The following is a 25742-nucleotide window of genomic DNA, read 5'->3' on the forward strand; positions in this document are numbered from 1 at the left end:
TCAATAAGACTGCCGCAGTCAATGAGCATAAGCAAAATTTTCTAGACACTTTTAAATTTCATATATATATATATATATATATATATATATATATATATATATATATATTTATTTTTTTATTTTTTTTTCTCTATCAGTTCATTGACTGATGCAGGATCAAACAGGAGGAAGACTGGAATGTTTTCTATGACTGTCTTAATAACGGGCCCAACTGGTGCCATCCTCGCCTGAATTATTAATCAGTCACACATCTGTATGCCACAATGGAAAGCTATGCCAGTCAGAAACAGGTATAGATTTCCTGTATAACATCCTCCAGTTTTCATGCTTGAGTTATATTAAAGAGGACCTTTCATCAGATCGGGCACATGCAGTTCTATATACTGCTGGAAAGCTGACAGTGCGCTGAATTCAGTGCATTGTCGGCTTTCCCGATCTGTGCCCGGTGTAAAGCGCTATCAGTCCCGGTACCGTAGCGCTTTAGTGTCAGAAGGGCGTTTCTGACAGTTAGCCAGGGACGCCCTTCTGCCCAGCAGCGCCTATCGCACTGTACAGTGGAGCGAGGAGGAACGCCCCCTCCCTCTCCTGATAATACTCGTCTATGGACGAGCTGTGTGAGCAGAGGGAGGGGGCGTTCCTCTCCGCTCTCACAGTACAGCGCGATAGGCGCTGCTGGGCAGAAGGACGTTCCTGGCTAAGTGTGAGAAACGCCCTTCTGACTGTAAAGCGCTACGGGACCAATAGCGCTTTACACTGGGCACAGATCGGGAAAGCCGATAGTGTGCTGAATTCAGCGCACTGTCAGCTTTCCAGCAGTATATAGAACTGCCTGTGCCCGATCTGATGAAAGGTCCTCTTTAAATATGTGAGGCTGAGGCATCTCCATCCCACTCTCTGCCCTGCTTTCCCCACTTTTGCAAATAGCGGCGAGCATGGCACAGAACAGATGACGGGGAAAATCTTTGGCCTTTGGTGCAAGAAAGTGCCTTACATAGGTATAAAAAAACATATGTCCATCATGTTCAACCAAGGGATTGGAAACAGCATGACTGAAGGGATTGAGTCAAGGAAATAAGCAGTCTTTACATTTCCTTAATCATCAATGCTATTTTGCTGTAAAAAGCCATTTTGAAGCTGTCAGCTGTTTCTGCTGTGACTAGCTCCTGTGGTAAGCTTAACCAAGAATTCATAGTCCATACTGTAAATAAGACTTGTCCCCTCTGGAGGGTCAACCTTCTCTAGACAGAGGGAGTCCCTCCTTGTTTTTTGAGGGGATCTTGCGTGGAACAGCTTTTCCCCATATTTCTTGTATGGACCATATATATATATATATATATATATATATATATATATATATATATATATATATATATATATTTTTTTTTTTTTTTTTTTCTTTTTTTAAACAAATTTAACTTGTTTAATCCATTCCCACCGTAGGCATTTTTCAATTTTCGTTTTTTGACTCCCCCACCTTCCAAACCCCATAATTAGTTAATTTTTCCATTCACAGAACCATTTGAGGGCTCAATGTTTGTGGGACAAATTGTTCCTCATAATGGTGCAAATGAATTTTCCGCACAATGTACTAGGAAACAATTCTGATCAGGGTGGAATTAGAGAAAAAGGTAATTTGTACAACTATCCTACAGGGTAGTTTTTATGGCGTTCTCTATGCAGTCAAAATGCCATGTCACCTGTATTCTGCGGGTCAGTACTATTCAGGGATTCCAAATTTAAATAGTTTTATTTACACTTTAATCCTTTAAAAATATCTAAAACTTTGCAAAATGTTCTATTCTGACACTTGTAAGTTTTTGATATTTCTGTTTATAGGGCATCTTTTTTGTAGGGCCAGATGTGCTTTTTAGTTATATAAATTGGGGGAATGTCTATTGCTTTGATCACTTTTTATCCAAATTTGTATCAGAGGTGAAGAAACAAAATTTGGCACTTTTGATTTAACTCTCTTTAAATAAAAGCAGACTCAGTATGAGATGCAATCATTCACCACAATTCTCTGGATATGATCCTTTATCCAATTTTCAATCGAGTTGCAAACTATATTTTCCAAGCCAATAGACCCGATTTTGCCCATTAAACATCTATGGGGGCCAGTGTCTATCGCCATATTATCAGCCATCTGTGTCAGAAAACTGGCATAGATGGGATAATAAATTCACCCCACTGTGCCAGCATCATTGCATACACCACTTATTTGTAGAATAGTGACACCTTTGTGCCAACATTTACTCTGTCAAATGTTGAAAATTGCGTCAGTGCTAATGGATTTAATAGTAGGTTATCAATATATCCTTGTAGTACATGCTTATATACACAGTTATGCAACTTTTTTTTTTCTTTTAAGTGATTCTTCCTGCCAGTTACCTGTGAAATATAAGGGGTATTCCATGGTGATCAGCATTCTCAGAAGTTGATGCAACTATACAAACGGTTTCAAAAGAAATCAGACATAGCAACAAAGTAACTCGTGGCTTGGTTTACATTTGAGATGTTTTATTTATAGTTCCCAAAGGCTGAGTGAGAACGGAAACATACTTCTCTGACTACTGACGACAGTCTCAGAACTGAGGTGATTTAAGTTCACATATGAGTCCATTTAAAGGGTGATGTGTACTCACTATACAGATGCTTTATACAGATAATACAGATGATTTAGGATAAATCTGTATTAACTAATGTATCTAGCTCATCTGGGTTAAGGAATGTATCTAACCTAGCTAGGAATACGCAGCTTGTGCTTGCTGTAAAGTATAGATTTTAAAATTTATATTGGAATAAGAATAGTTTTCTGCTCCCCGTCCTGTTCATGAACTCTGATGTATACTTGATATAACACTCTGTGTATTGTGATGCATGACTGCATGTCCACTATCTTTTTTGGCTTCATTCACTAAAGTAAATAAATACTGTAAGTATTTGTCATGGAACTGATCTGAAGCTGAAACAAACTTTTTCTGTTATTTTGTGCACTCCCAGACAAATCAGCCATTTACATTTGACCCTAGAGGAGAACTATTCTAGTATTATTTTCAATATTCTTGTCTATTACAGTAATACATTATTTGTTTCCAGTTGCTTTATGGCACCAGCATGTTCTATTGTGTGTTTTATAAAAGGAGTTTTCTGCCAGGTAACATTTTTCAACAATTGGATTAGACTTGAGTATTAACGATAAAGGCAGTACCCAGTTCATCAATCCCCGATGTTCCTGCTTCAATGCTCCTGGGGTTCCCAGATGGTCTCTACTTCTTTTTCCCTCTTGAAACATATAGTAGGAAACCCTGTTCAGCCAATCAGTGACTGAGAAACCTCACTGTTGTGGCCAGTGATTGGTTGAAAGGCATTTCCTTTGTGTCAAGAGTCACTAGAAAGCAGAGAATGCCCAGGGAGCCAGGTAGCATTTTTTTCTGCAATTTGTAGAAGGAAATAGCCAGAATTCACTTTGCAGATACTGTAAAATGCTTGTTTTTGCAACCTTTGGGCTTCAGCCTAATATTGATTCGTGAAAAGGGGTTGAAAAGTCAGTATTGCTTGGGGATCTAATAACTAAGTGGTAGACATGCTGCTAAATGATTTACAGATTGTTTTCACGATAAAATATGTGCACCTGAAAAAAAAAACACATTGAAAATATTTCATTTTTTGGAGACACTTCCCCAAAGCAAATTCAGCCAGTTACCGTTCAGCTCCTTGTACTGGCAGGAACACTAGAGCAGAATACCAGTAAAGAAACCGTAATCCTTCACAGCTGTGGAGGGGATGCACATTAAAGTTGTGGTTTCCCAAGACTGGAATGCGTACATAGGAACACCTGACAGAGCAAAGACAATAAGGAACATTTAGAATAGAAACATCTATCTCTCTGTATACATAATCCTTGACTCCATGTCATTAGGCATTAAATAGGCTGCCTTTTTAACCCATTTGTAGCCCACTGTAACCCATGTTAAATTCTAGAATAGTACATATCTTTGTCTGTAACATGTTAAACAGGTACTGTTGCTTCAAGTGAATTTGCATAACTAGTACAAATGATTATTAAAAACTTTGTCATGTATCTTATCAGCGAGAAATGCCTCTCTAAGGCTAGGGTCACACTAGTGCTTGGTCTCCGTTTAGGGATTCCGTTCCCCATTGCACTTGAAAAATGCTCAGGTAACCACCTTGTAAACGGATTAGGTTTCTGTTTTTGGGTCCCCAAGCGGACCCAAAGGATGTAAACCCGAGCAATGGTGTGAACCTGGCGTAAATTCTAGTCAGGCTGTTTCTCAGCTCCCCTGCTCTCTGCTACAATTACTGTGAAAATCACTGTTCTGTCTGTATCGGGATAGACTGCAGGACACATGACTCCAATTACTTGTCTTTATAGAAATCTTTGGGAAGGGAAAGGAGTTAGCAGGAAGTACAGGAGATAAAAGAACATACTGTAGGTTTACCTGTCATAGCGGAAGAAAAGCAAGCCTGTACAGGCACTGTAGATGTTAAACTCTAATTCAGAGGAATATGGCTCTGTTAGGTCACATTTGCTCACACTGGTTGTACTGCTGTGCACTGGTAAAAATGTGAATGTGGTTTTGATATCTATGTTTTACTTTTTTATATTGTGTTATTACCAGATTATAAATATAGATCACATACTATGAAAAAGGTGCAAAGCATTATGACTAGAAACATGTCAAAAATATCATCAGACTGTAATAAGTCTACATGGTTTTCAGCTGCATTGATCAGTTTTTTTCATTGTATTTGGTTTGCTACAATGACATAACTGGCTGCACTAAATTGCTGCAATGAAGAAACTGGAGCAAAAATACTGCATGTAAATGTTCACTATGAGCATGTTGATTTAGGTTTTTTTGATGTTTTGCTAAGACCTATTGTATAAATGTGGCATGTAGAAATAAGCGAACAGTGAAATGTTTGAGGTTCAATTTGAGTAACCGCTCAATACTCGACTGTTCGATCGAACATCGGTAGTCTATGGGGAAACCACTTTTCAGACCCCAGAGTATAATAATCGGAGACCCAGGGGGAGAAAAACACAAAAAAAAACTCTGTTACTCACCTACCTCCCAGTTCCTACGCTGTCGGCCTCCGAAGTAGTGCATCTTCAATGACGTCAGACGTCACGTGATCCAGGACGCAGGCCGGGGTCATAAGACGTCAGACGACTAGGCCGAAGCCTGCCCAGATCATGGAGATTTAAGTAAGTGTTTCTTACCTCTCCCGGGCTGCCAATCATTATACTTGGGGGTCCGAAAAAGACCCCCGAGTATAATGATAACAGCGGTAGTGTCTGTCACCGGGCCCCTAATGTCCCGGGCCCTGTGGCAGCTGCCTCTGCTGCTACGGTAGTAGTTACGCCTCTGTGACTGGTACTCTTTGAGGGTAAAACTAACTGTCAAGCACAACATACACATATTCCTAGTTCAAAAACCACAGTGCTCATCATAAAGTATATGGAAAGTATACAGGATAGAAAAATCACTGTAGACCAAAAGTGTTGACATAAACAGAAACCAGGCATCGGCAAAGTGATGAGAACAGCTTGAAGTACAAAGGGGAATCTTATGTGTGGTCTGAAGAAGCTCCAGAAAGTCAGCCAGCACTGAGACATGTCTTGTGTAGTCTCTATTTATTGTAGTAACTGCTCTTCAATACTTATAGAAATGAATGTGTGTACAATATAGCTCACCTGACAGTCAAGCATAGCTATAGAGCTGCTGGCATGTAGCAAATATGTACGCATACCTGTACTTAGGTCACTATAGAGGTAATATTTATCTAAGAAATTTGGACATATTTGACTATTCTGTTTTCTACCAGTCTAAATGTTTAAAGTTGTAATATATTTCTTGTTTCAGAACTTCAACAAACAAAGACGTCTGAATTCTACAGTATATCCCAGAGCCCCCTGGACTACAGGATTTTGCTAATGGATGAAGATCAAGACAGAATCTATGTGGGCAGCAAAGACCATATTCTGTCCCTGAACATTAACAACATTAGTCACAATCCTCTAAGTGTAAGTTTACAGCTCACATTTACAGTATATACACCGATCCTTCTATTGACACATGCACAGCCACACAATATGTTCTTAATAGGGATACTCCCTAAATGACAGCTTGTCACTTTCCACACAGTCATGAGACCAGGGGTTTCTGCCTCCTCATGCAGCAGCCAGACACCTACCAATCCATTACCATGTTTTACGTGTCATAGTGAAATGTTACTACTTGGAGCCAGCGGGTTATTTTCCATGTTTTGGGCAGTAGGTTTTATAGGTCTCTGTGTAGTGCATACAATATAATTGGTGTGCCCTCACCTGACGATCAGCTTGCCTTTACAAAGGTATATAGCAGTACAGAAACAGTACTGTACAGAATAGCAGTAATACAAACAGAAGATAGTACCGTAATTGTAGTACAGAACTTATGATGCAGATAGGGAGCAGTACAATACATATAGAATTCACTGATCTGTAGTATAGTTCATAAGTAGCTAACTCTCATACTTCATTTACACAGTATAATGCTGAATGACTCCCCCTAGGTGTATAACTAATTTATATTATATATATATATATATATATATATATATATATATATATATATATATATATTCATTTATTTAAAATTTGCATTCTATCTTCTCATTGAAAACTCAATACTACAGGATATTCAGAAAATAAGGAGCTCTGTTTTGTTTTGATATATCCTGGGAGTGAACAAAGGACTCCTTCATTGGGTGCTATATTTCATGTCTAAATTAGCACCAGCACCAGTTTTTAATACGTGCCTCTCCCTTTTGAAGATTTATGAAGCGAGAATGTTACAGATGTTATTCAATCCAGTCTTATTCTCAATGCTTGCATTGTTTTAGTGCAGCCTTATATGTCTCATGATTTTAGAGGGTCCTTCAAAAACAAAATGTTGGACCTTTTTATATACTATATATTAACTTTACGTGGAAGAAATAAGCAAGGACCATAGATATATGGGTTCTGCAATATAGTGCTGTATTTGTATCAGAGAAGAGGAAGGTAGGTAGGCGATACACTTGTTATAGTGTGATCACATGTCCACAGTGAATGACTCATTTAAACTAAAACAAGTTTAACCACAAAATATATTATATCACATATTGCCAAACCAACTGATTCTGGCTTCAGTTACTGATTTAGTTTCTTTTTTGTTATTTTGTCATCCAACTGTTTCTAAATAGGACTTGGCTGAAATAATAAATCTTAAATACGTTATCTAGTCTGAAGTAAATGTTAATAATTCTATAAAGAAGTTATGCAATTTTGTATTCCACATTATTGACAAGCTTTTAGACCAACACATGTATAAACCATTTGGCTCAGTGCCTATAGTAGTGGGACAGTTAGTTTTTCTGCATTGTATGTAAAGACAACTTTGATTAAAGGAGTGTTACATTTCTTACACCATAAGGAAGGATAAAATAACAAATACTTTATACTTTCCTGTCGGTTTGGCTGGAGGTCCAGCATGGCGTCTCAGCTCAGGTCCCCGGTATCGGTTTACTGTTTGACACTGATTGGCTGATGTACTGCTGTGCAGGCCAAAGGTCAGAAAGACCAGAGACCTCAACAGAAACTCTCAGCTGGATCCTCAGCCACATGGACAGGTAAGTATTAAGTATAATGCCATAAACATAACTCCCTTCCATGCCACTCTTTCCAGGTACTGATAGCAGCTATGCAAACATGCAGTGACTGGTGAGGAGGGTGGAGAGAGGCTTAGGAATACAGTGAACTCATGAGGCTATGTTCACATCTCAGCCAGCGATTTCCATTGTTTTGCTCTTGTCATAGGAGCAGAACAACAAAAAGGATTGTAATGAGGTGAAGCAACATTCAATTGTGTGGCCCACCGTTTTATCAGACAAAATAACTCAGCATACTGATGGGTATCCAGCAATTTTTTACCATCAATTTGTCCTGCATGTTTGATGGTTCATGACATAGATGTAAACAGGCACCAGGCACTGCTTTAGAAAGGTGAAGACTAGAGAAAAAAATCCTATGTAACTAGGGCTTATATAGCATCTCGAGTTACAAAGGAAATCAATAGAGAAAAAGACAAAAGTTATGTTACCATGTTATGTTATCCACTGAAAGGTCTATTATGACACAATCTATGAAATAATAAAAAAGACAAAAAAATATAAAAAATAAAATAAAAATACTGCCAGATACATCACAACTTCAATCCCGGCTCCATGTAACATAGTCATATATGTCACCTATGTAAAAATTACAGTAACAGAGAGGAAAAACTATTTTTACTAGCACTTTGTAACACAGAAAAAGTATAATAGAAATATGCTTTATAAAAAAGATGCCAAATTCAGCTAAAATCATCACTACATTTATGCCGCCGTATTATACAGCATATTGCTGTTTTCCTACAGTATTGTATTGGTTGTATGGATCTATAGGGCAGTCTTCTAGGAAGGTGCAAAAAAAATTATATAACGATGCAATACTGATGACATTCAAGTGCACCTGCATTTTATAACTTTCCTTAGAGGCCCTTTCCAGAGGCAAAATTAATAAAAATAGCACTTGCTGTGTATCTAAAAGGTGTGCATATTTTGTATGATCATGTGAAAAGCTCCATAGATTATGAATGACCATATAAATACAGATACGATAATTAAAATGTCCGTATAAAGGATGAATAGAGATTTCCTGAGGCTATGTTCACATCTGCCTTTGAGTGTCCGTTTGGAGACTCAGAACAAAAAATCCTGTATATCCAACTTTTTTGTACATCAGCTTCAGTTTTAAAGAACGGACACCAATGGATCTCATATAGGCAGTGGTGAACCTAGCCTCTATGCTGCCTGAGGCGGCCGATCAAAAGACGGGGGGATTGGGCATTGCTCATCTTTTGATCGTCCGCTTCAGACAGCGCGGGGGGGGGGGGGACTGTTGGGAGTACTAGCGGTGAAATTACAATAAATACGATGCAGTAATATTTTCTGCAGTAATACTCACAGGGGACATCTTCCCACATTTCCCGTCTCTTCCCTTTGGACCGCCATGACCACGTCTTCCAGCTGTGACTTGATTCTGTAAAGTTTGAAACACAGACATCTTTGACTCCTCACTTCTCCATGCACACAACCCATATATACATATACATATATATCCCACATGCACCCAACCCATATATACATATATATCCCACATGCAGCCTATATTATGCCCCACAGTGGCACAATAAACTGTGGAGCATAATAGAGGTTGCAGGGGGGGATGCTGTGGAGCATAATAGAGGTTACAGGGGCCACAGTGGACCATTCAAGCTCTATTATGCCCCACAGTTGCCCTCCCCACAGTTGCACACCCATGAACTATTATTATATTTGGGGGGTCTGGAAAGACCACCGAGTATAATAATTGGAGCCCCAGGAAAGATGAGGGAACATAATAAACAATGTTACTCATCTCTCTGGGATCCAATGTTACTCCTAGCAGGCTTCGGGCCTATATGGGCCTATATGGTAATTTCTCAGATGTCACGTGGCCCAAAGGCTGTGCTGGTAGTAATAGGCTATTACTACTAGCACAGGCTTCGGGCCTGTATGGTACTGCTAGCACAGGCATTGGGCCTATATGGTAATATCCCAGACCACATGACATCTGGGACATTACCATATAGGCCCAAAGCCTCCTAGGAGTAACATTGGATCCCAGAGAGGTAAGAAGCATTGTTTATTATGTTCCCTCACCTACCCTGGGGCTCAGATTATTATACTCGGGCCTGAGTATAATAATAGTGGCAGTCGGATCACGGCCTGGGCCTACTCACTGTCGGCCACCGCAGCCTATAGTACAAGGCGAAGAGGGGGCGGCAGTGAGTAGGTCTGGGGAGTTTGGTAAATAGGCCGCTACCTGCTGGAGATACTCCAGCAGGTAGTGGCCTATTATATAACAAAAAAAAGTTATCATACTTACCGATCTCACTGCTGATGCTGCAGATGCTCCTGCTGCCACCGTGCATCCTCTTCTCCCAGCAGACGTCTGTGTATCAGCGTAGGCGCCGCCTACGCTGATACATAGACGTCTGAACCAGCACAAGGAGAGCGGCAGCTCTCCTTGCGCTGGTTCAAAGAAAAAAAGTTAGAAAAAAATCGCCCGAGCTGCCTCCGCCTGAGGCGTGCACTTCACCTCGCCTCATTAGAGGTGCGGCGCTGCATATAGGAATCCATCTGGCTCCATATATGACCGCTGTTGTATCAGTCCTCCTGTCTGTTATTCTGGTCCAAAACAATGGAAAAGCTGATACTAGTGTGATCCTAGTGCCACATACATGTTATATGCTAAAATATGATAAAAGCTACACTGAATTGTAGCAAGACATACCTAGTTGTATAAACACAGATTATTTTTATATAATAATGTTGTGTGTGTTCTTTCTTTTCATTTGCAATCAGGTTTTCTGGCCGGCTTCTACAAACAAAGTTGAAGAGTGCAAGATGGCTGGCAAAGATCCCACAGTAAGTCAGTGAGGAAAATGCTTGTCCTGTGAGTCAGGTTGAGGCCACTGCAGCCAAAGGAAAACTAAATAAAGGGTGTAGTTTTTACTGGTTATCCCCTGTGGAGTGATAGCATTTGAGCACTAATTTCCACAGAACAACCTGTGAGTTAGAATCCAGTTCTGTACACATAATTGACAATGTAATATGCACATTCATCAGGAGAAGCAGATGGCATTTTATTAATTCTTATAAATTGTATCTTAATCCTTATGAATATTAATATGTATGCATGTTAGCACATTTTACTTACTGTTATTACATGTAAACCATGCTGTGTTTAAAAAAAAATCTGCTTCTTCAAGAGGAGATAGCAACAGCAGAATGCAAATATTTTCTCTTAGTAGGTGTCCTTATTTATAATAGCAGCTCAGGATATCTCCCTGTAGCGACAAGATATTTTTATACATGAAGGGGTAAATTATAAACTACCAAGAACAAACGTCATAAGCTCTGGCCGCTGATAGCTAAACAGATGGGATCCATTCAGATATTTGTACAATAAATGTATTGTTTCCTGACGGGTATGCGTTACTGTCCAATTGTCCCCGTCAGTTCTTCCTGTTTTTTTAACACTGTTAAAAAAAGGTGTGTTATGTGTATCAGGCATTATGAGCATAGCGTATAAGCTGTACTGTGATACAAAGAGTCCTGCCAGCTCTATACGCCACTCCATATTATGCCATATACATACACCTTTTGGCATTGAGTGTGAAATTACTCGTTAATAAAATTATAAACATTAAATGGCTAAGAAAAAGCCCCATTCACTTCTAAGAGTGCTATTCTACATCTCTCTACTGCATCTCCACTTTAGCTAGTATACTGTTTGAGTTTCCTTAACTCAGAATTCCCTAACAGTATTTGAAAAATGTTTTTCCATATAATACAATCTGCTTGACTTTTATATAAAGCTATAGACTATAGAAGAAGATTAGAGATGAGCGAACAGTGTTCTATCGAACACATGTTCGATCGGATATCAGGGTGTTCGCCATGTTCGAATCGAATCGAACACCACGTGGTAAAGTGCGCCAAAATTCGATTCCCCTCCCACCTTCCCTGGCGCCTTTTTTGCACCAATAACAGCGCAGGGGAGGTGGGACAGGAACTACGACACCGGGGGCATTGAAAAAAATTGGAAAAAGTCATTGGCTGCCGAAAACAGGTGACTTCCATTTTAGACGAATAGTGGATTTCAAATCCGGGTCATATGAGAATGTGAACTTTGTGACTATGAGACAGGGATAGCTGTACAGGCAGGGATAGCTAGGGATAACCTTTATTTAGGGGGGAATGTTATTAAAAATAACTTTTTGGGGCTCTATCGGGTGTGTAATTGTGATTTTTGTGAGATAAACTTTTTCCCATAGGGATGCATTGGCCAGCGCTGATTGGCCGAATTCCGTACTCTGGCCAATCAGTGCTGGCCAATGCATTCTATTAGCTTGATGAAGCAGAGTGTGCACAAGGGTTCAAGCGCACCCTCGGCTCTGATGTAGCAGAGCCGAGGCTGCACAAGGGTTCAAGCGCACCCTCGGCTCTGATGTAGCAGAGCCGAGGCTGCACAAGGGTTCAAGCGCACCCTCGGCTCTGATGTAGGAGAGCCGAGGGTGCACTTGAACCCTTGTGCACCCTCAGCTCTGCTACATCAGAGCCGAGGGTGCGCTTGAACCCTTGTGCACACTCTGCTTCATCAAGCTAATAGAATGCATTGGCCAGCGCTGATTGGCCAATGTATTCTATTAGCCTGATGAAGTAGAGCTGAATGTGTGTGCTAAGCACACACATTCAGCTCTACTTCATCGGGCTAATAGAATGCATTGGCCAGCGCTGATTGGCCAGAGTACGGAACTCGACCAATCAGCGCTGGCTCTGCTGGAGGAGGCGGAGTCTAAGATCGCTCCACACCAGTCTCCATTCAGGTCCGACCTTAGACTCCGCCTCCTCCGGCAGAGCCAGCGCTGATTGGCCGAAGGCTGGCCAATGCATTCCTATGCGAATGCAGAGACTTAGCAGTGCTGAGTCAGTTTTGCTCAACTACACATCTGATGCACACTCGGCACTGCTACATCAGATGTAGCAATCTGATGTAGCAGAGCCGAGGGTGCACTAGAACCCCTGTGCAAACTCAGTTCACGCTAATAGAATGCATTGGCCAGCGCTGATTGGCCAATGCATTCTATTAGCCCGATGAAGTAGAGCTGAATGTGTGTGCTAAGCACACACATTCAGCACTGCTTCATCACGCCAATACAATGCATTAGCCAGTGCTGATTGGCCAGAGTACGGAATTCGGCCAATCAGCGCTGGCCAATGCATTCTATTAGCCCGATGAAGTAGAGCTGAATGTGTGTGCTAAGCACACACATTCAGCACTGCTTCATCACGCCAATACAATGCATTAGCCAGTGCTGATTGGCCAGAGTACGGAATTCGGCCAATCAGCGCTGGCCAATGCATTCTATTAGCCCGATGAAGTAGAGCTGAATGTGTGTGCTAAGCACACACATTCAGCACTGCTTCATCACGCCAATACAATGCATTAGCCAGTGCTGATTGGCCAGAGTACGGAATTCGGCCAATCAGCGCTGGCCAATGCATTCTATTAGCCCGATGAAGTAGAGCTGAATGTGTGTGCTAAGCACACACATTCAGCACTGCTTCATCACGCCAATACAATGCATTAGCCAGTTCTGATTGGCCAGAGTACGGAATTCGGCCAATCAGCGCTGGCTCTGCTGGAGGAGGCGGAGTCTAAGGTCGGACCTGAATGGAGACTGGTGTGGAGCGATCTTAGACTCCGCCTCCTCCAGCAGAGCCAGCGCTGATTGGTCGAGTTCCGTACTCTGGCCAATCAGCGCTGGCCAATGCATTCTATTAGCCCGATGAAGTAGAGCTGAATGTGTGTGCTTAGCACACACATTCAGCTCTACTTCATCAGGCTAATAGAATACATTGGCCAATCAGCGCTGGCCAATGCATTCTATTAGCTTGATGAAGCAGAGTGTGCACAAGGGTTCAAGCGCACCCTCGGCTCTGATGTAGCAGAGCTGAGGGTGCACAAGGGTTCAAGTGCACCCTCGGCTCTCCTACATCAGAGCCGAGGGTGCGCTTGAACCCTTGTGCAGCCTCGGCTCTGCTACATCAGAGCCGAGGGTGCGCTTGAACCCTTGTGCACACTCTGCTTCATCAAGCTAATAGAATGCATTGGCCAGCACTGATTGGCCAGAGTACGGAATTCGGCCAATCAGCGCTGGCCAATGCATTCTATTAGCCCGATGAAGTAGAGCTGAATGTGTGTGCTAAGCACACACATTCAGCACTGCTTCATCACGCCAATACAATGCATTAGCCAGTGCTGATTGGCCAGAGTACGGAATTCGGCCAATCAGCGCTGGCTCTGCTGGAGGAGGCGGAGTCTAAGATCGCTCCACACCAGTCTCCATTCAGGTCCGACCTTAGACTCCGCCTCCTCCAGCAGAGCCAGCGCTGATTGGCCGAATTCCGTACTCTGGCCAATCAGCACTGGCTAATGCATTGTATTGGCGTGATGAAGCAGTGCTGAATGTGTGTGCTTAGCACACACATTCAGCTCTACTTCATCGGGCTAATAGAATGCATTGGCCAGCGCTGATTGGCCGAATTCCGTACTCTGGCCAATCAGCACTGGCTAATGCATTGTATTGGCGTGATGAAGCAGTGCTGAATGAGTGTGCTTAGCACACACATTCAGCTCTACTTCATCGGGCTAATAGAATGCATTGGCCAATCAGCGCTGGCCAATGCATTCTATTAGCGTGAACTGAGTTTGCACAGGGGTTCTAGTGCACCCTCGGCTCTGCTACATCAGATTGCTACATCTGATGTAGCAGTGCCGAGTGTGCATCAGATGTGTAGTTGAGCAAAACTGACTCAGCACTGCTAAGTCTGCATTCGCATAGGAATGCATTGGCCAGCCTTCGGCCAATCAGCGCTGGCTCTGCCGGAGGAGGCGGAGTCTAAGGTCGGACCTGAATGGAGACTGGTGTGGAGCGATCTTAGACTCCGCCTCCTCCAGCAGAGCCAGCGCTGATTGGCCGAATTCCGTACTCTGGCCAATCAGCACTGGCTAATGCATTGTATTGGCGTGATGAAGCAGTGCTGAATGTGTGTGCTTAGCACACACATTCAGCTCTACTTCATCGGGCTAATAGAATGCATTGGCCAGCGCTGATTGGCCAGAGTACGGAATTCGGCCAATCAGTGCTGGCTCTGCTGGAGGAGGCGGAGTCTAAGATCGCTCCACACCAGTCTCCATTCAGGTCCGACCTTAGACTCCGCCTCCTCCGGCAGAGCCAGCACTGATTGGCCGAATTCCGTACTCTGGCCAATCAGCACTGGCTAATGCATTGTATTGGCGTGATGAAGCAGTGCTGAATGTGTGTGCTTAGCACACACATTCAGCTCTACTTCATCGGGCTAATAGAATGCATTGGCCAGCGCTGATTGGCCGAATTCCGTACTCTGGCCAATCAGCACTGGCTAATGCATTGTATTGGCGTGATGAAGCAGTGCTGAATGAGTGTGCTTAGCACACACATTCAGCTCTACTTCATCGGGCTAATAGAATGCATTGGCCAATCAGCGCTGGCCAATGCATTCTATTAGCGTGAACTGAGTTTGCACAGGGGTTCTAGTGCACCCTCGGCTCTGCTACATCAGATTGCTACATCTGATGTAGCAGTGCCGAGTGTGCATCAGATGTGTAGTTGAGCAAAACTGACTCAGCACTGCTAAGTCTGCATTCGCATAGGAATGCATTGGCCAGCCTTCGGCCAATCAGCGCTGGCTCTGCCGGAGGAGGCGGAGTCTAAGGTCGGACCTGAATGGAGACTGGTGTGGAGCGATCTTAGACTCCGCCTCCTCCAGCAGAGCCAGCGCTGATTGGCCGAATTCCGTACTCTGGCCAATCAGCACTGGCTAATGCATTGTATTGGCGTGATGAAGCAGTGCTGAATGTGTGTGCTTAGCACACACATTCAGCTCTACTTCATCGGGCTAATAGAATGCATTGGCCAGCGCTGATTGGCCAGAGTACGGAATTCGGCCAATCAGCGCTGGCTCTGCTGGAGGAGGCGGAGTCTAAGATCGCTCCACACCAGTCTCCATTCAGGTCCGACCTTAGACTCCGCCTCCTCCAGCAGAGCCAGCGCTGATTGGCCGAATTCCGTACTCTGGCCAATCAGCACTGGCTAATGCATTGTATTGGCGTGATGAAGCAGTGCTGAATGTGTGTGCTTAGCACACACATTCAGCTCTACTTCATCGGGCTAATAGAATGCATTGGCCAGCGCTGATTGGCCGAATTCCGTACTCTGGCCAATCAGCACTGGCTAATGCATTGTATTGGCGTGATGAAGCAGTGCTGAATGTGTGTGCTTAGCACACACATTCAGCTCTACTTCATCGGGCTAATAGAATGCATTGGCCAATCAGCGCTGGCCAATGCATTCTATTAGCGTGAACTGAGTTTGCACAGGGGTTCTAGTGCACCCTCGGCTCTGCTACATCAGATTGCTACATCTGATGTAGCAGTGCCGAGTGTGCATCAGATGTGTAGTTGAGCAAAACTGACTCAGCACTGCTAAGTCTGCATTCGCATAGGAATGCATTGGCCAGCCTTCGGCCAATCAGCGCTGGCTCTGCCGGAGGAGGCGGAGTCTAAGGTCGGACCTGAATGGAGACTGGTGTGGAGCGATCTTAGACTCCGCCTCCTCCAGCAGAGCCAGCGCTGATTGGTCGAGTTCCGTACTCTGGCCAATCAGCACTGGCCAATGCATTTCTATGGGGAAAAGTTAGCTTGCGAAAATCGCAAACTGACAGGGATTTCCATGAAATAAAGTGACTTTTATGCCCCCAGACATGCTTCCCCTGCTGTCCCAGTGTCATTCCAGGGTGTTGGTATCATTTCCTGGGGTGTCATAGTGGACTTGGTGACCCTCCAGACACGAATTTGGGTTTCCCCCTTAACGAGTTTATGTTCCCCATAGACTATAATGGGGTTCGAAACCCATTCGAACACTCGAACAGTGAGCGGCTGTTCGAATCGAATTTCGAACCTCGAACATTTTAGTGTTCGCTCATCTCTAAAGAAGATGTTTTTATTATACAGCATCTGCCCTCATCTCCATTGCACCACTACATATACCTTGGCTTGATTTCAATTTCATATGGAACCTGTTCAATACAATGTTTCCAAATGCCAGCCGAACCTTTTATAGATGGCAATTCACAACCACTATAGACGCACATAGACATATAAAGGACAGACATTTTATGACAAATTATGTATTTAATTAAAAAATTAGGTGAACCAATGATAAAAATGAAGGTTTTAACAACAAATATGAGGCAGTCACATATATAACCTCCTATAGAAGAGTAGTTTTTGCAACTGAATTAATGAAATACCTCTCAGTAGTAAATTTCATGAACATCTCATGAAACCACAGTTGTTGTCCTTTACCTCTGTATTCAGGTTATAAAACGGGGCATGAAAACACCCTGATCTGTATATGTTTTATATGTAGTGTACTAGAAAGTTAAAGGGGTTTTCCCATCTCTCTCTCTCTCTCTCTCTCAGCAGCTTGTCTGCTGTCTCTTCTTCTCACTTCCTGTATTCTTCCACAAGCTGGTGGGCAGGCTTTGACTGTTTGATGAACAGGACCCTAAGAAGTATCACAATATAAATTTTACCTTAACCATGAGGAATTACTCATTATGATTAATAGAAATCTAATATAAATGCAGATCAAGTGATATGCACAGTAAATGTATATTACATTACACAGATTGGTATAGAATACATGCTTCTATAGAGAACAGACTGTGTTATGTTAGTGTTTTCATAGATAGCAAACAGACAGGTGCCTTTATCAGCAAACTGCAATTAGCTGAACGGATTGTCCTGCAGGCATAGGTCGTGCTCCATGGAAATGATGTGTGCACAATGGGAGGAATAATTTAACAAAGCAGGCAAACAAAGCAGAATTTCTAGAGCAATGTATTTAGGAAAACTCTTGAATTTACACAAGCTAGCAGTATAGATAGGATCCTTTAGATGGGAATATATACAAAATGCATTACACTTGACATATGGAATCTAAAAAAGGTAGGAAAATGTTATGTGCAGAACAATGCACTAAATTTGATTCTCTATATAAAATTTTTTACATGGACACAAATTTGGTTTTAGTAAGCTTCTCCACCTAAAGGTATGTTCTCCACATTTTTTGGGTGGAAATGTGGTAGACTCGAGGAACAGAAAGCGTAACCTAGCATAAAATGTTATATTCATATATTCAGCTGTATGAGCATAGAAGAGCACCTTCTGTCTTCAATAATGGCTTTCTTTGGCAGGTGCTCGTGATCTTACATACTGTAGCTGATAGTGTATTGCTACTTTGTAATGTATCATTTTCACTGAAAAAGAAATAATTGTGTCTGAACAATAATGCAGATATGAGATGTTCCCTTTTTTGGCTTTACTAGATATAAAACTTGCTTTGCAGGTCTGTGTATAAGCCAAATATTCTTACACGGAAATGAACAGGATAAACTATCCCTACAAAGAACAGGTTTCAACAGACCAGTGTTAGTAACAGCAAATGGCTTACCTCATATTACTGTAATGTCCAAAGTCATTACTGTTTAACGTCAGTAGAGAGATGTAAACATGTCTGCCATTACTAATACCTACATCACATAACACTGGAAGTCCCCAAGAAATCCAGACTGCAACATTTCCTCCTTTTGCAATGCCTTACCTGTTATCTAATATAGGAATTTCTAACTGAATGCAGTAATAAAAAAATAAATAAATAAATAAATCACAAGCATTGTATTACTAGGATAATTCAGTTTTTCCTTTTTTAAAAAAAAAAATAAGGAGAATGAATAATAAGGACACCAGAATTTAGTAAGAGACTAAGTCCATGTTCATACATTCGCGTTTCACAGTTTAAGAATCTGGAGCTGTAAGGTTAAGGCCCCACACATCAAATCGTTTTTCACAGAAAGTCGGCTGAGTTCTCCTCTGCAGATTTTCTGCCCCTATTATACCTATACAGGAAACGCCAGCATTTCCGTAGCTATAATTGACATGCTGCAATTTTTAAAAATCGCAGCTTTTCCGTTGCAGTTTTTTTTCTGCAATGTATGGGAGGATAAGCAGTTTTTTGCTGTGATACGCTATGTGGGGCACTAACCTAATAGAGTTTTCTCCTCTGCCACCATCTTTCTGACTACACCTCTATCTGCTGCAACCTTAAAGCAACGGCTGTGAGCAATGCTGCAGTGAGTAGTATGGTGACTGTAAGAGGAATAGCATACCTTATGCTAACATTATGTTCACCTTTCACCATAAGATGTCAGACAGAATCATATGTAGACTGTTAGATTTACAATAAGACCAGGAAGAGTGATGGTATACGAAGAAGACTTTAAACACAACCCCTTCCCTTCCCATTTAAAGGGAAAATAAACTTTGCATTAGCGATGCTGGGTAGATAATTTAAGGAGATACAAGGCTAAGTTTATTAGATTTATTTCTGTTTTTAAGTGTCTAAATACAGTTACTAAGTATGTATCAAGTGATTTTTGCAACAGGAAATTCATTATATTATTATAACTTAATAATTACATAATAAATGAAACTCTTGTTTGGTAATCAAACATGAGTTACCCAGGTACACATTTGCATACTTCCCTGTGGAAAATTTCCAGGAATTTGACAGGAATTTAATTCTTATTTTTCTGTAGAAGGGCGATGGCTAAGTAAAGAGTGAATCAAAGATGAGTAATTTCCTTTTGGAACTAATTCACGAATTACATGTGAAATTTAGCAGAATTTCCATAATAATGTGGTGTTATTTATATTTATCATGTGGTAATATTAATTGGGAGGCTTTTTTTGGAGGGTGATTTTGAGGTGGATTCCTGACCAAAAAACTCAGTGTGAACTCAGTCTTAGGCAGGAAGATCCAGTTCTTATAACAGTTTTTTGACCAAATTTAGAAGTGGATACAAAAGAGAGAAGAAGTATGAGATTTTCATTAATATTTTCCTTCTGTTTTGATACACTGTTTTAACTAAAAAAAAATTGTCTCAAAAATGGCATGTGTGATTTTAGCCATAATATTGTATAGTATATTTTGACAGCACATCAATTGTTTTTTGTAGAACCCCTTTAAAGTTTGCATTATATATTTAATATAATTGTATAAATAATATTTCTTTGTATTCTTGCAGCATGGTTGTGGCAATTTTGTACGAGTAATTCAAAGCTTCAATCGAACTCATTTGTACATCTGTGGAAGTGGAGCCTTCAGTCCTATTTGCACGTATGTCAACCGAGGCCGCAGGTCGGAGGTATAGTAAATATTAAAATTCAGCTTATGTTTTCACCATAAACTACATACATTATTGGTAATACAGACCAACAGAATACAAAATAGGTCACTAGAATTCATGTATATTGCTGGTAGTGCTGAACATTATATGGTCTGTTGGATAAAAACACATTCTAAATGGAGAAATTCACTTTACATATCACTGTGAAAAGCTTTAACAATACTGATCTATGCAAAAATGACATGTTGCCTGGTTAAGTAATTGCTCCTTCCATTAAGAAACATTGGAGGCATTTAGCAGTTGGCCCTCTGTACTAGGTTTATGTCTGACACTACAAGAATGTATTTCACGAAAGGTCACAGGAAGCATTCTTTCTGCACAGTCACGCTAAATATCAAAGACGCTATTCATAATTTCATGGACAAAAGACTATTATGGAGACATGTGCTGCAGATTTGTTGTCTAGAAAGTATCAGACATAGTAGCAATTCAGTGATGTTAAATCACTGAGGATTTCCATGGACAGATTCAGATGGTTACTACTATACGGTTATCCCTACTAAAAGTCAAGTTGAGGTGGGAGTACTTTACACAGCTCAAGGCTTCTTCTTATTAATTGTAACCATCCTGACCTCTCTTAAGTACAATAAAACATGTATTATTTTTCAGGATCAAATATTCTTAATTGATACCAAGAATGAATCTGGAAAAGGGCGCTGTTCTTTTAACCCCAAAGTGAACACGGTTTCTGTTATGATCAGTGAGTATTGTGACTTATATAGTCATGTTATGGTGTATATTCCTAGTGCACATGCACCAGTGTTCTTTTGGTGTAATAATAATGTGTGCCAAAACATAAGACTGTCACCGAGAGTGTGGAGAAGTGCAAGAGGAACCACATGGAAAAGTCCACATACCTTCTCCCTTACAAAATGAAATCCTGTAAGATTACTCTGACATTATCTGCTGGTTTGAGCATAAAAATGTTCAAAATGAGGCTTGTCAGTTGCTACCACTATAGATAGATGTTTGCATAGACCTGTGGTACAATACATAGTACTTAAAGGGGCTCTATCAGCAACATCATGCTGATAGAGCCCCACATATGCGTGAATAGCCTTTAAAAAGACTATTCAGGCACCGCTAAAGTTACATTAAACTACCCCCCTCTGTTTTAAAATAAAACCCTAAAACAGAATATGATCAACTTACCCATTGTGCACGGTGGGCGGGCATTCAGGGTCCGCCGTCTTCTTCAGCCATGCCTCCTCTTCCAGTGATGTCCTTGGGTCCCATCTAACTCGCGAACTGTTGGCCCTCTGTTTTGCACTTGAATGTAAATTAAACTTACTGAAAACATGAATGTTCTACAACTTTTGAATAAACTTTATGTTTAAGTACATTATCATTTCTAAGATATACATTTTGCTGGAACACAGCAATTACCCTGTAAGACATATTGAAAGTACTCAGCCAACGCATTTATTTAGTTGAGACATTACTGTATATATTCTATATTCAGTGCTTATCAGTGTTATGGTTGAAGGCTATGGTTTCTCTAAAACATTTTGTCAAAATACTAATTTTCCACAGATAGTTTACAGCCCCAGGATATTTTCTGGATTTAAATGTACTATGTCATGGCTTTGTGTCTTAAGATATTCAGTGCTGTAATAAAGGGTAGATGTCTGGTGTTTGTGCCAAATTCTTTAGTCTAGGCATGACAGTATGTAAGTTTTACTGTATGTTTGAAAAACTAGTAATATTTGGGCACATCAGGGCAGGCGATTCATTCCACATTGTCCCAGGTAAAATGATAGTACATTCATAGCTGAAATGTTTATTATTGGATTGCTTTATACCACAATTCAACACAATAGTGATTATTAACATGGAATCAGATATGTGAGAGATGGGGAGGGGTAACATATAGAAAAGACCACTCACCTATGTTCTTATTCAAAGTAACCACAGGTACCTATAGTCATTACCATAGTCTTTGTCACTTTATCAATATGCTTCATACTAAGATGACATAAAAAAGAAGCAGCAACAAAATAAGTCTGCATTTAGTAAAGCTCAAGGTTAAAAAGCTTGAGACAAGATTGTAGTTAGCCCATAAAAGGGATTTACAGTCGTGGCTGGGGTTACCCTTTAAGTAACCCAGGACAGTGATTTTCCAATAGTTTGCATTCTGTATACCATATGTATAACTTCATAGCGCTTTTGTGTTCCAAATTGATCTGTTCCCTCTGATAACAGTGCTGGCGGTAGAGCACAAAGAAATAACATAAAGTCTCCATGGACTTATTCTGTATAGTCTAATAATAAGCATAGTTGTCAAATGAAAACATGTTAGATTAATAGATGTACAGATCATAAAGAAAATATAAAAGCAAATGTCCCATCCTTCACAGGTGTAAGGAAAGGTGTAAATAGAATTTACTACCTATTGCTTAGAGATTGGATAGTATTGGTACAAATGAGATGCTGTTTGCAGACATGTAATACTCTGCTAATGTTTATACACCGATTAATGTTATATTATTCCTGGACTGAGACATGGGTACAAAAGTTCAGAATCTTGACTGCAGATGTGAAGCGCCGAGTTCCTTCAGCTCACAATGCATGCTGTAAAGGTTTAGCCGAGGCCTAGTGTTATATGTTTATTACCATACATATGACAGCTTGAATGCTTGTGATAAAGTTGATGTGATACTGTGGTACAGACCCATAGAACTATTATCTCCTACGAATTGTGCCTGTATGTCCCAGCCTAATGAATGGCCTATGTGTCCCAAGGTAATACCCACATAATATGTAGACATTTATATGTCTGAAGATTATTATGTCATAAAACTAATTACCAACATTAAATAGCAATTGAGAGTTTAGAGGCCTGCAGCAGAACTTCCGATATATGTGTTTTTTTCCATTTGACCACAGTTTGGATTTGTTAAAGGAAAATGTGTGTATCACATATAATGTAGTGGAATAGTTTAACTTTCAGATGATTTATGACACATGGGAAACATAGTTGTGTATTGCAAATTACTAAACATGTTTCTCCTTGTTTATGAATGATATTTCTTTTTGACAATGTTCTGTTGTATAGATGAGGAGCTGTTTTCCGGAATGTATATTGACTTCATGGGCACAGATTCGGCCATTTTTCGTAGTCTCACAAAACGTAATCCAGTGAGAACGGACCAGCACAACTCCAAATGGTTAAGCGGTAAGATTCTTTGGCATTCTAAGGAAATTATTATATTGCTCAGAAAATTACAATGTATACATAACATATTACCCTACCTTTAAAAGGAACCTGTCAAGTTGATTTGGAACACTAAACTACCCACAGGTCCTTATTGACCAGGGATTTATTTTCCCAAATAGCCCTTTTTCCAAACTGTCCATCTACACTTGGAAAAAAAAGGATACAAACAAAAAACAAATCTTGAGTAGGGTTGAGCCAATCTTGATTTCAGGATCGATTTTAAAATCTGATTTCCGATCATTTTCCATTCAAACCCGATCCCAATTCTGATCACAATACAAGTCAATGGGATTTTTTTTAATGATCAAAGATTGTATTTTAAAAATGATCCTGTTCACTACACAGCATGGAGTCCAAAAATTGAAGCCTCCACGCTGTGTAGTGATTAAAAAATCCACTGGCTACTTAGTCCCCCCCCCACACTTACCTGCACAGAACTGCTGCTGCCTCCTCTCCCAATGTGTACGCCGCTCCATGGAGCTCCGGGCCGTTGTTCTCTCCTGTCTCTCTTCGCACGCTTTCAGAGCGCTGTACACACCCCTGCCTCCCAGGCTAGTGTGACTGATGCTGGGAGAAGGTGGGGCTTGTTGTGGCTTAGGAGAGTGTGGGTGGATACAGGGCGATGAGACGTGAGTGCATCACTCACGTCTCCCCTCGCAATACCAGCCCACACTCTCCTAAGCCACAAGACCCACCTTCTTCCTAGGTCTGTAACACTGACCTGGGAGGCAGGGGCAGCGAGGCGAGGCGAGAAGAGGAGAGAAGAGGAGCGAGATCAGCGGGGAGCAGCAGCGGCAGCAATCTGTGCAGGTAAGTGTTAGCTACTAGAGATGTTAGCTAGTTTCAAATAGCACGCTCCCATTAGAATGAATGGATGCAGCCGGCGTGCAGGGGGTTAAGCAGCCGGACGCCAGCACAGGCTGTGTGCCGGATGCATCCATTCATTCCTATGGGAGCGTGCTATTCGAAACGGCAGTTTCGAATAGTACTCACTCATCTGTAGTAGTTAACATTGTTAGCTTTTCCCACAATGCTTGGCCAATAGCAAAGCATTGTGGGAAATACCTCCGACCTCAATCCCGCCTAAAAAGATTGGGATCGGAATTCTGATCACGATCGTGAAATTTACTCGATCATCGATCGGAATACGATCTTTTCCGATCCCGATCACTCAACCCTATTCTTGAGTCTAGGGCTGCACAGCAATTTTGGGCATGACTCTCATTCCGAAACCAAAGATCACCAGGGTGTCTTGCGATTCCTTCACTCAGATTAGTGAATGCAGTTGCATTATGACACCAAGACCGCCAATTTTTTTGTAACTAGAAGTTGTGGTCACGGCACACTAAGGGTCTCAACACAACTCTATTCATTAACATTAGTGAAGGAGTTCTAGGGCGACCCAGCAATTTTTGTTCATGCAGCAGGATTTGTGGCCAACATCGCCATGCACCCCTAGCCTAACAGTTATCTAGAGATGAAGCTGATGAATCTCATCACAATAATCTCTTGTGCTCTCAGTGCCTATGCAGTGAAGCCAGGTCTAGAGAAATGCAAAAGGATGCCAAGGTGTACTTCTCTGACTTAATTGAATTGTGCAAGAGTTGGGAGTACAACCATTAAGTAAGTACTAAGGTTTTTTATTTTTAATGTGGGCATAGATGACTTGGGCAGGGCTATATGGGAGATTTACCCCCCCCCCCCCCAATCCAGGACCTGTGGGTGCGTTTAGTGTCCAAGTCATTCTAACAGGTTCTTTTTAAGTTTACTATTGTCATTTTCCCAGAGTGAAATCTGCAACACAATATTATGTTACTTTTAGGGCTTGTTCACCTACAAAGTTAAAAAGGTTATTAAGCAAGATAAGGTAGCACTAACGGAGGAAAGTGAAATGAAAAAAATATATCTGTCTGGTCTGAAAAAGGTAAAAAAAGGATTAATTGTGTACGAAATGTAAATTTTATATTGTGAGAAAACATCTTAAATATTTTGTGTTCCAGAGCCAATTTTTGTGGATGCCCAGCTCCTGCCAGATGGAACAGATCCAAATGATGCAAAGGTTTATGTCTTTCTCAAAGAGAGGTTGACTGACAACAGTGGCAGCACCAAGCAAATCCATTCCATGATAGCGAGAGTTTGTCCAGTAAGACATGTTTTCCTCTCCTGTAGCAGTGGCAGACAATGTAATAGAATAATAATTACATTTGTTCTAAGTGTATTTCCTGCTTCTGATGAGCCCTACAATGGAGGCCTGGACCAGTGCATCTAATGTGGTTCATAACTCTTCTTCAGTGTCTAGTTATTTCCATCTGGACTGTGTTCAACTTAATTACATTCTATAGAAGTATTTTTCAGATCCTAAGGTTTCTACACCACTGCACTGGTCTGTCTTCTGTGACTGGCTGACCACGCATGTTACAATTTTCCTTTGAGTCTAGAAAGACTTGAGTGCTAAAGATAGTTGCATGATTGCCTG

The 25742-nt window shown here is 41.2% G+C and overlaps 1 protein-coding gene across 1 annotated transcript in view; it reads left to right on the forward strand.

The window, feature by feature from the left end:
- Nucleotides 1-25742, forward strand: part of SEMA3C (semaphorin 3C) — a 122246-nt gene that overhangs the window by 54528 nt on the left and 41976 nt on the right. Inside the window, exons 3-8 of the mRNA XM_075274049.1 lie at nt 5889-6049; nt 10495-10557; nt 19888-20007; nt 20659-20749; nt 23105-23224; nt 25267-25409. Of these exons, the coding sequence (XP_075130150.1) occupies nt 5889-6049; nt 10495-10557; nt 19888-20007; nt 20659-20749; nt 23105-23224; nt 25267-25409 (698 nt within the window). The remainder of the gene's footprint in view (nt 1-5888; nt 6050-10494; nt 10558-19887; nt 20008-20658; nt 20750-23104; nt 23225-25266; nt 25410-25742) is intronic.

Source organism: Leptodactylus fuscus, chromosome 5 (assembly GCF_031893055.1).
Source record: "Leptodactylus fuscus isolate aLepFus1 chromosome 5, aLepFus1.hap2, whole genome shotgun sequence".
NCBI classification, from domain to species: domain Eukaryota; kingdom Metazoa; phylum Chordata; class Amphibia; order Anura; family Leptodactylidae; genus Leptodactylus; species Leptodactylus fuscus.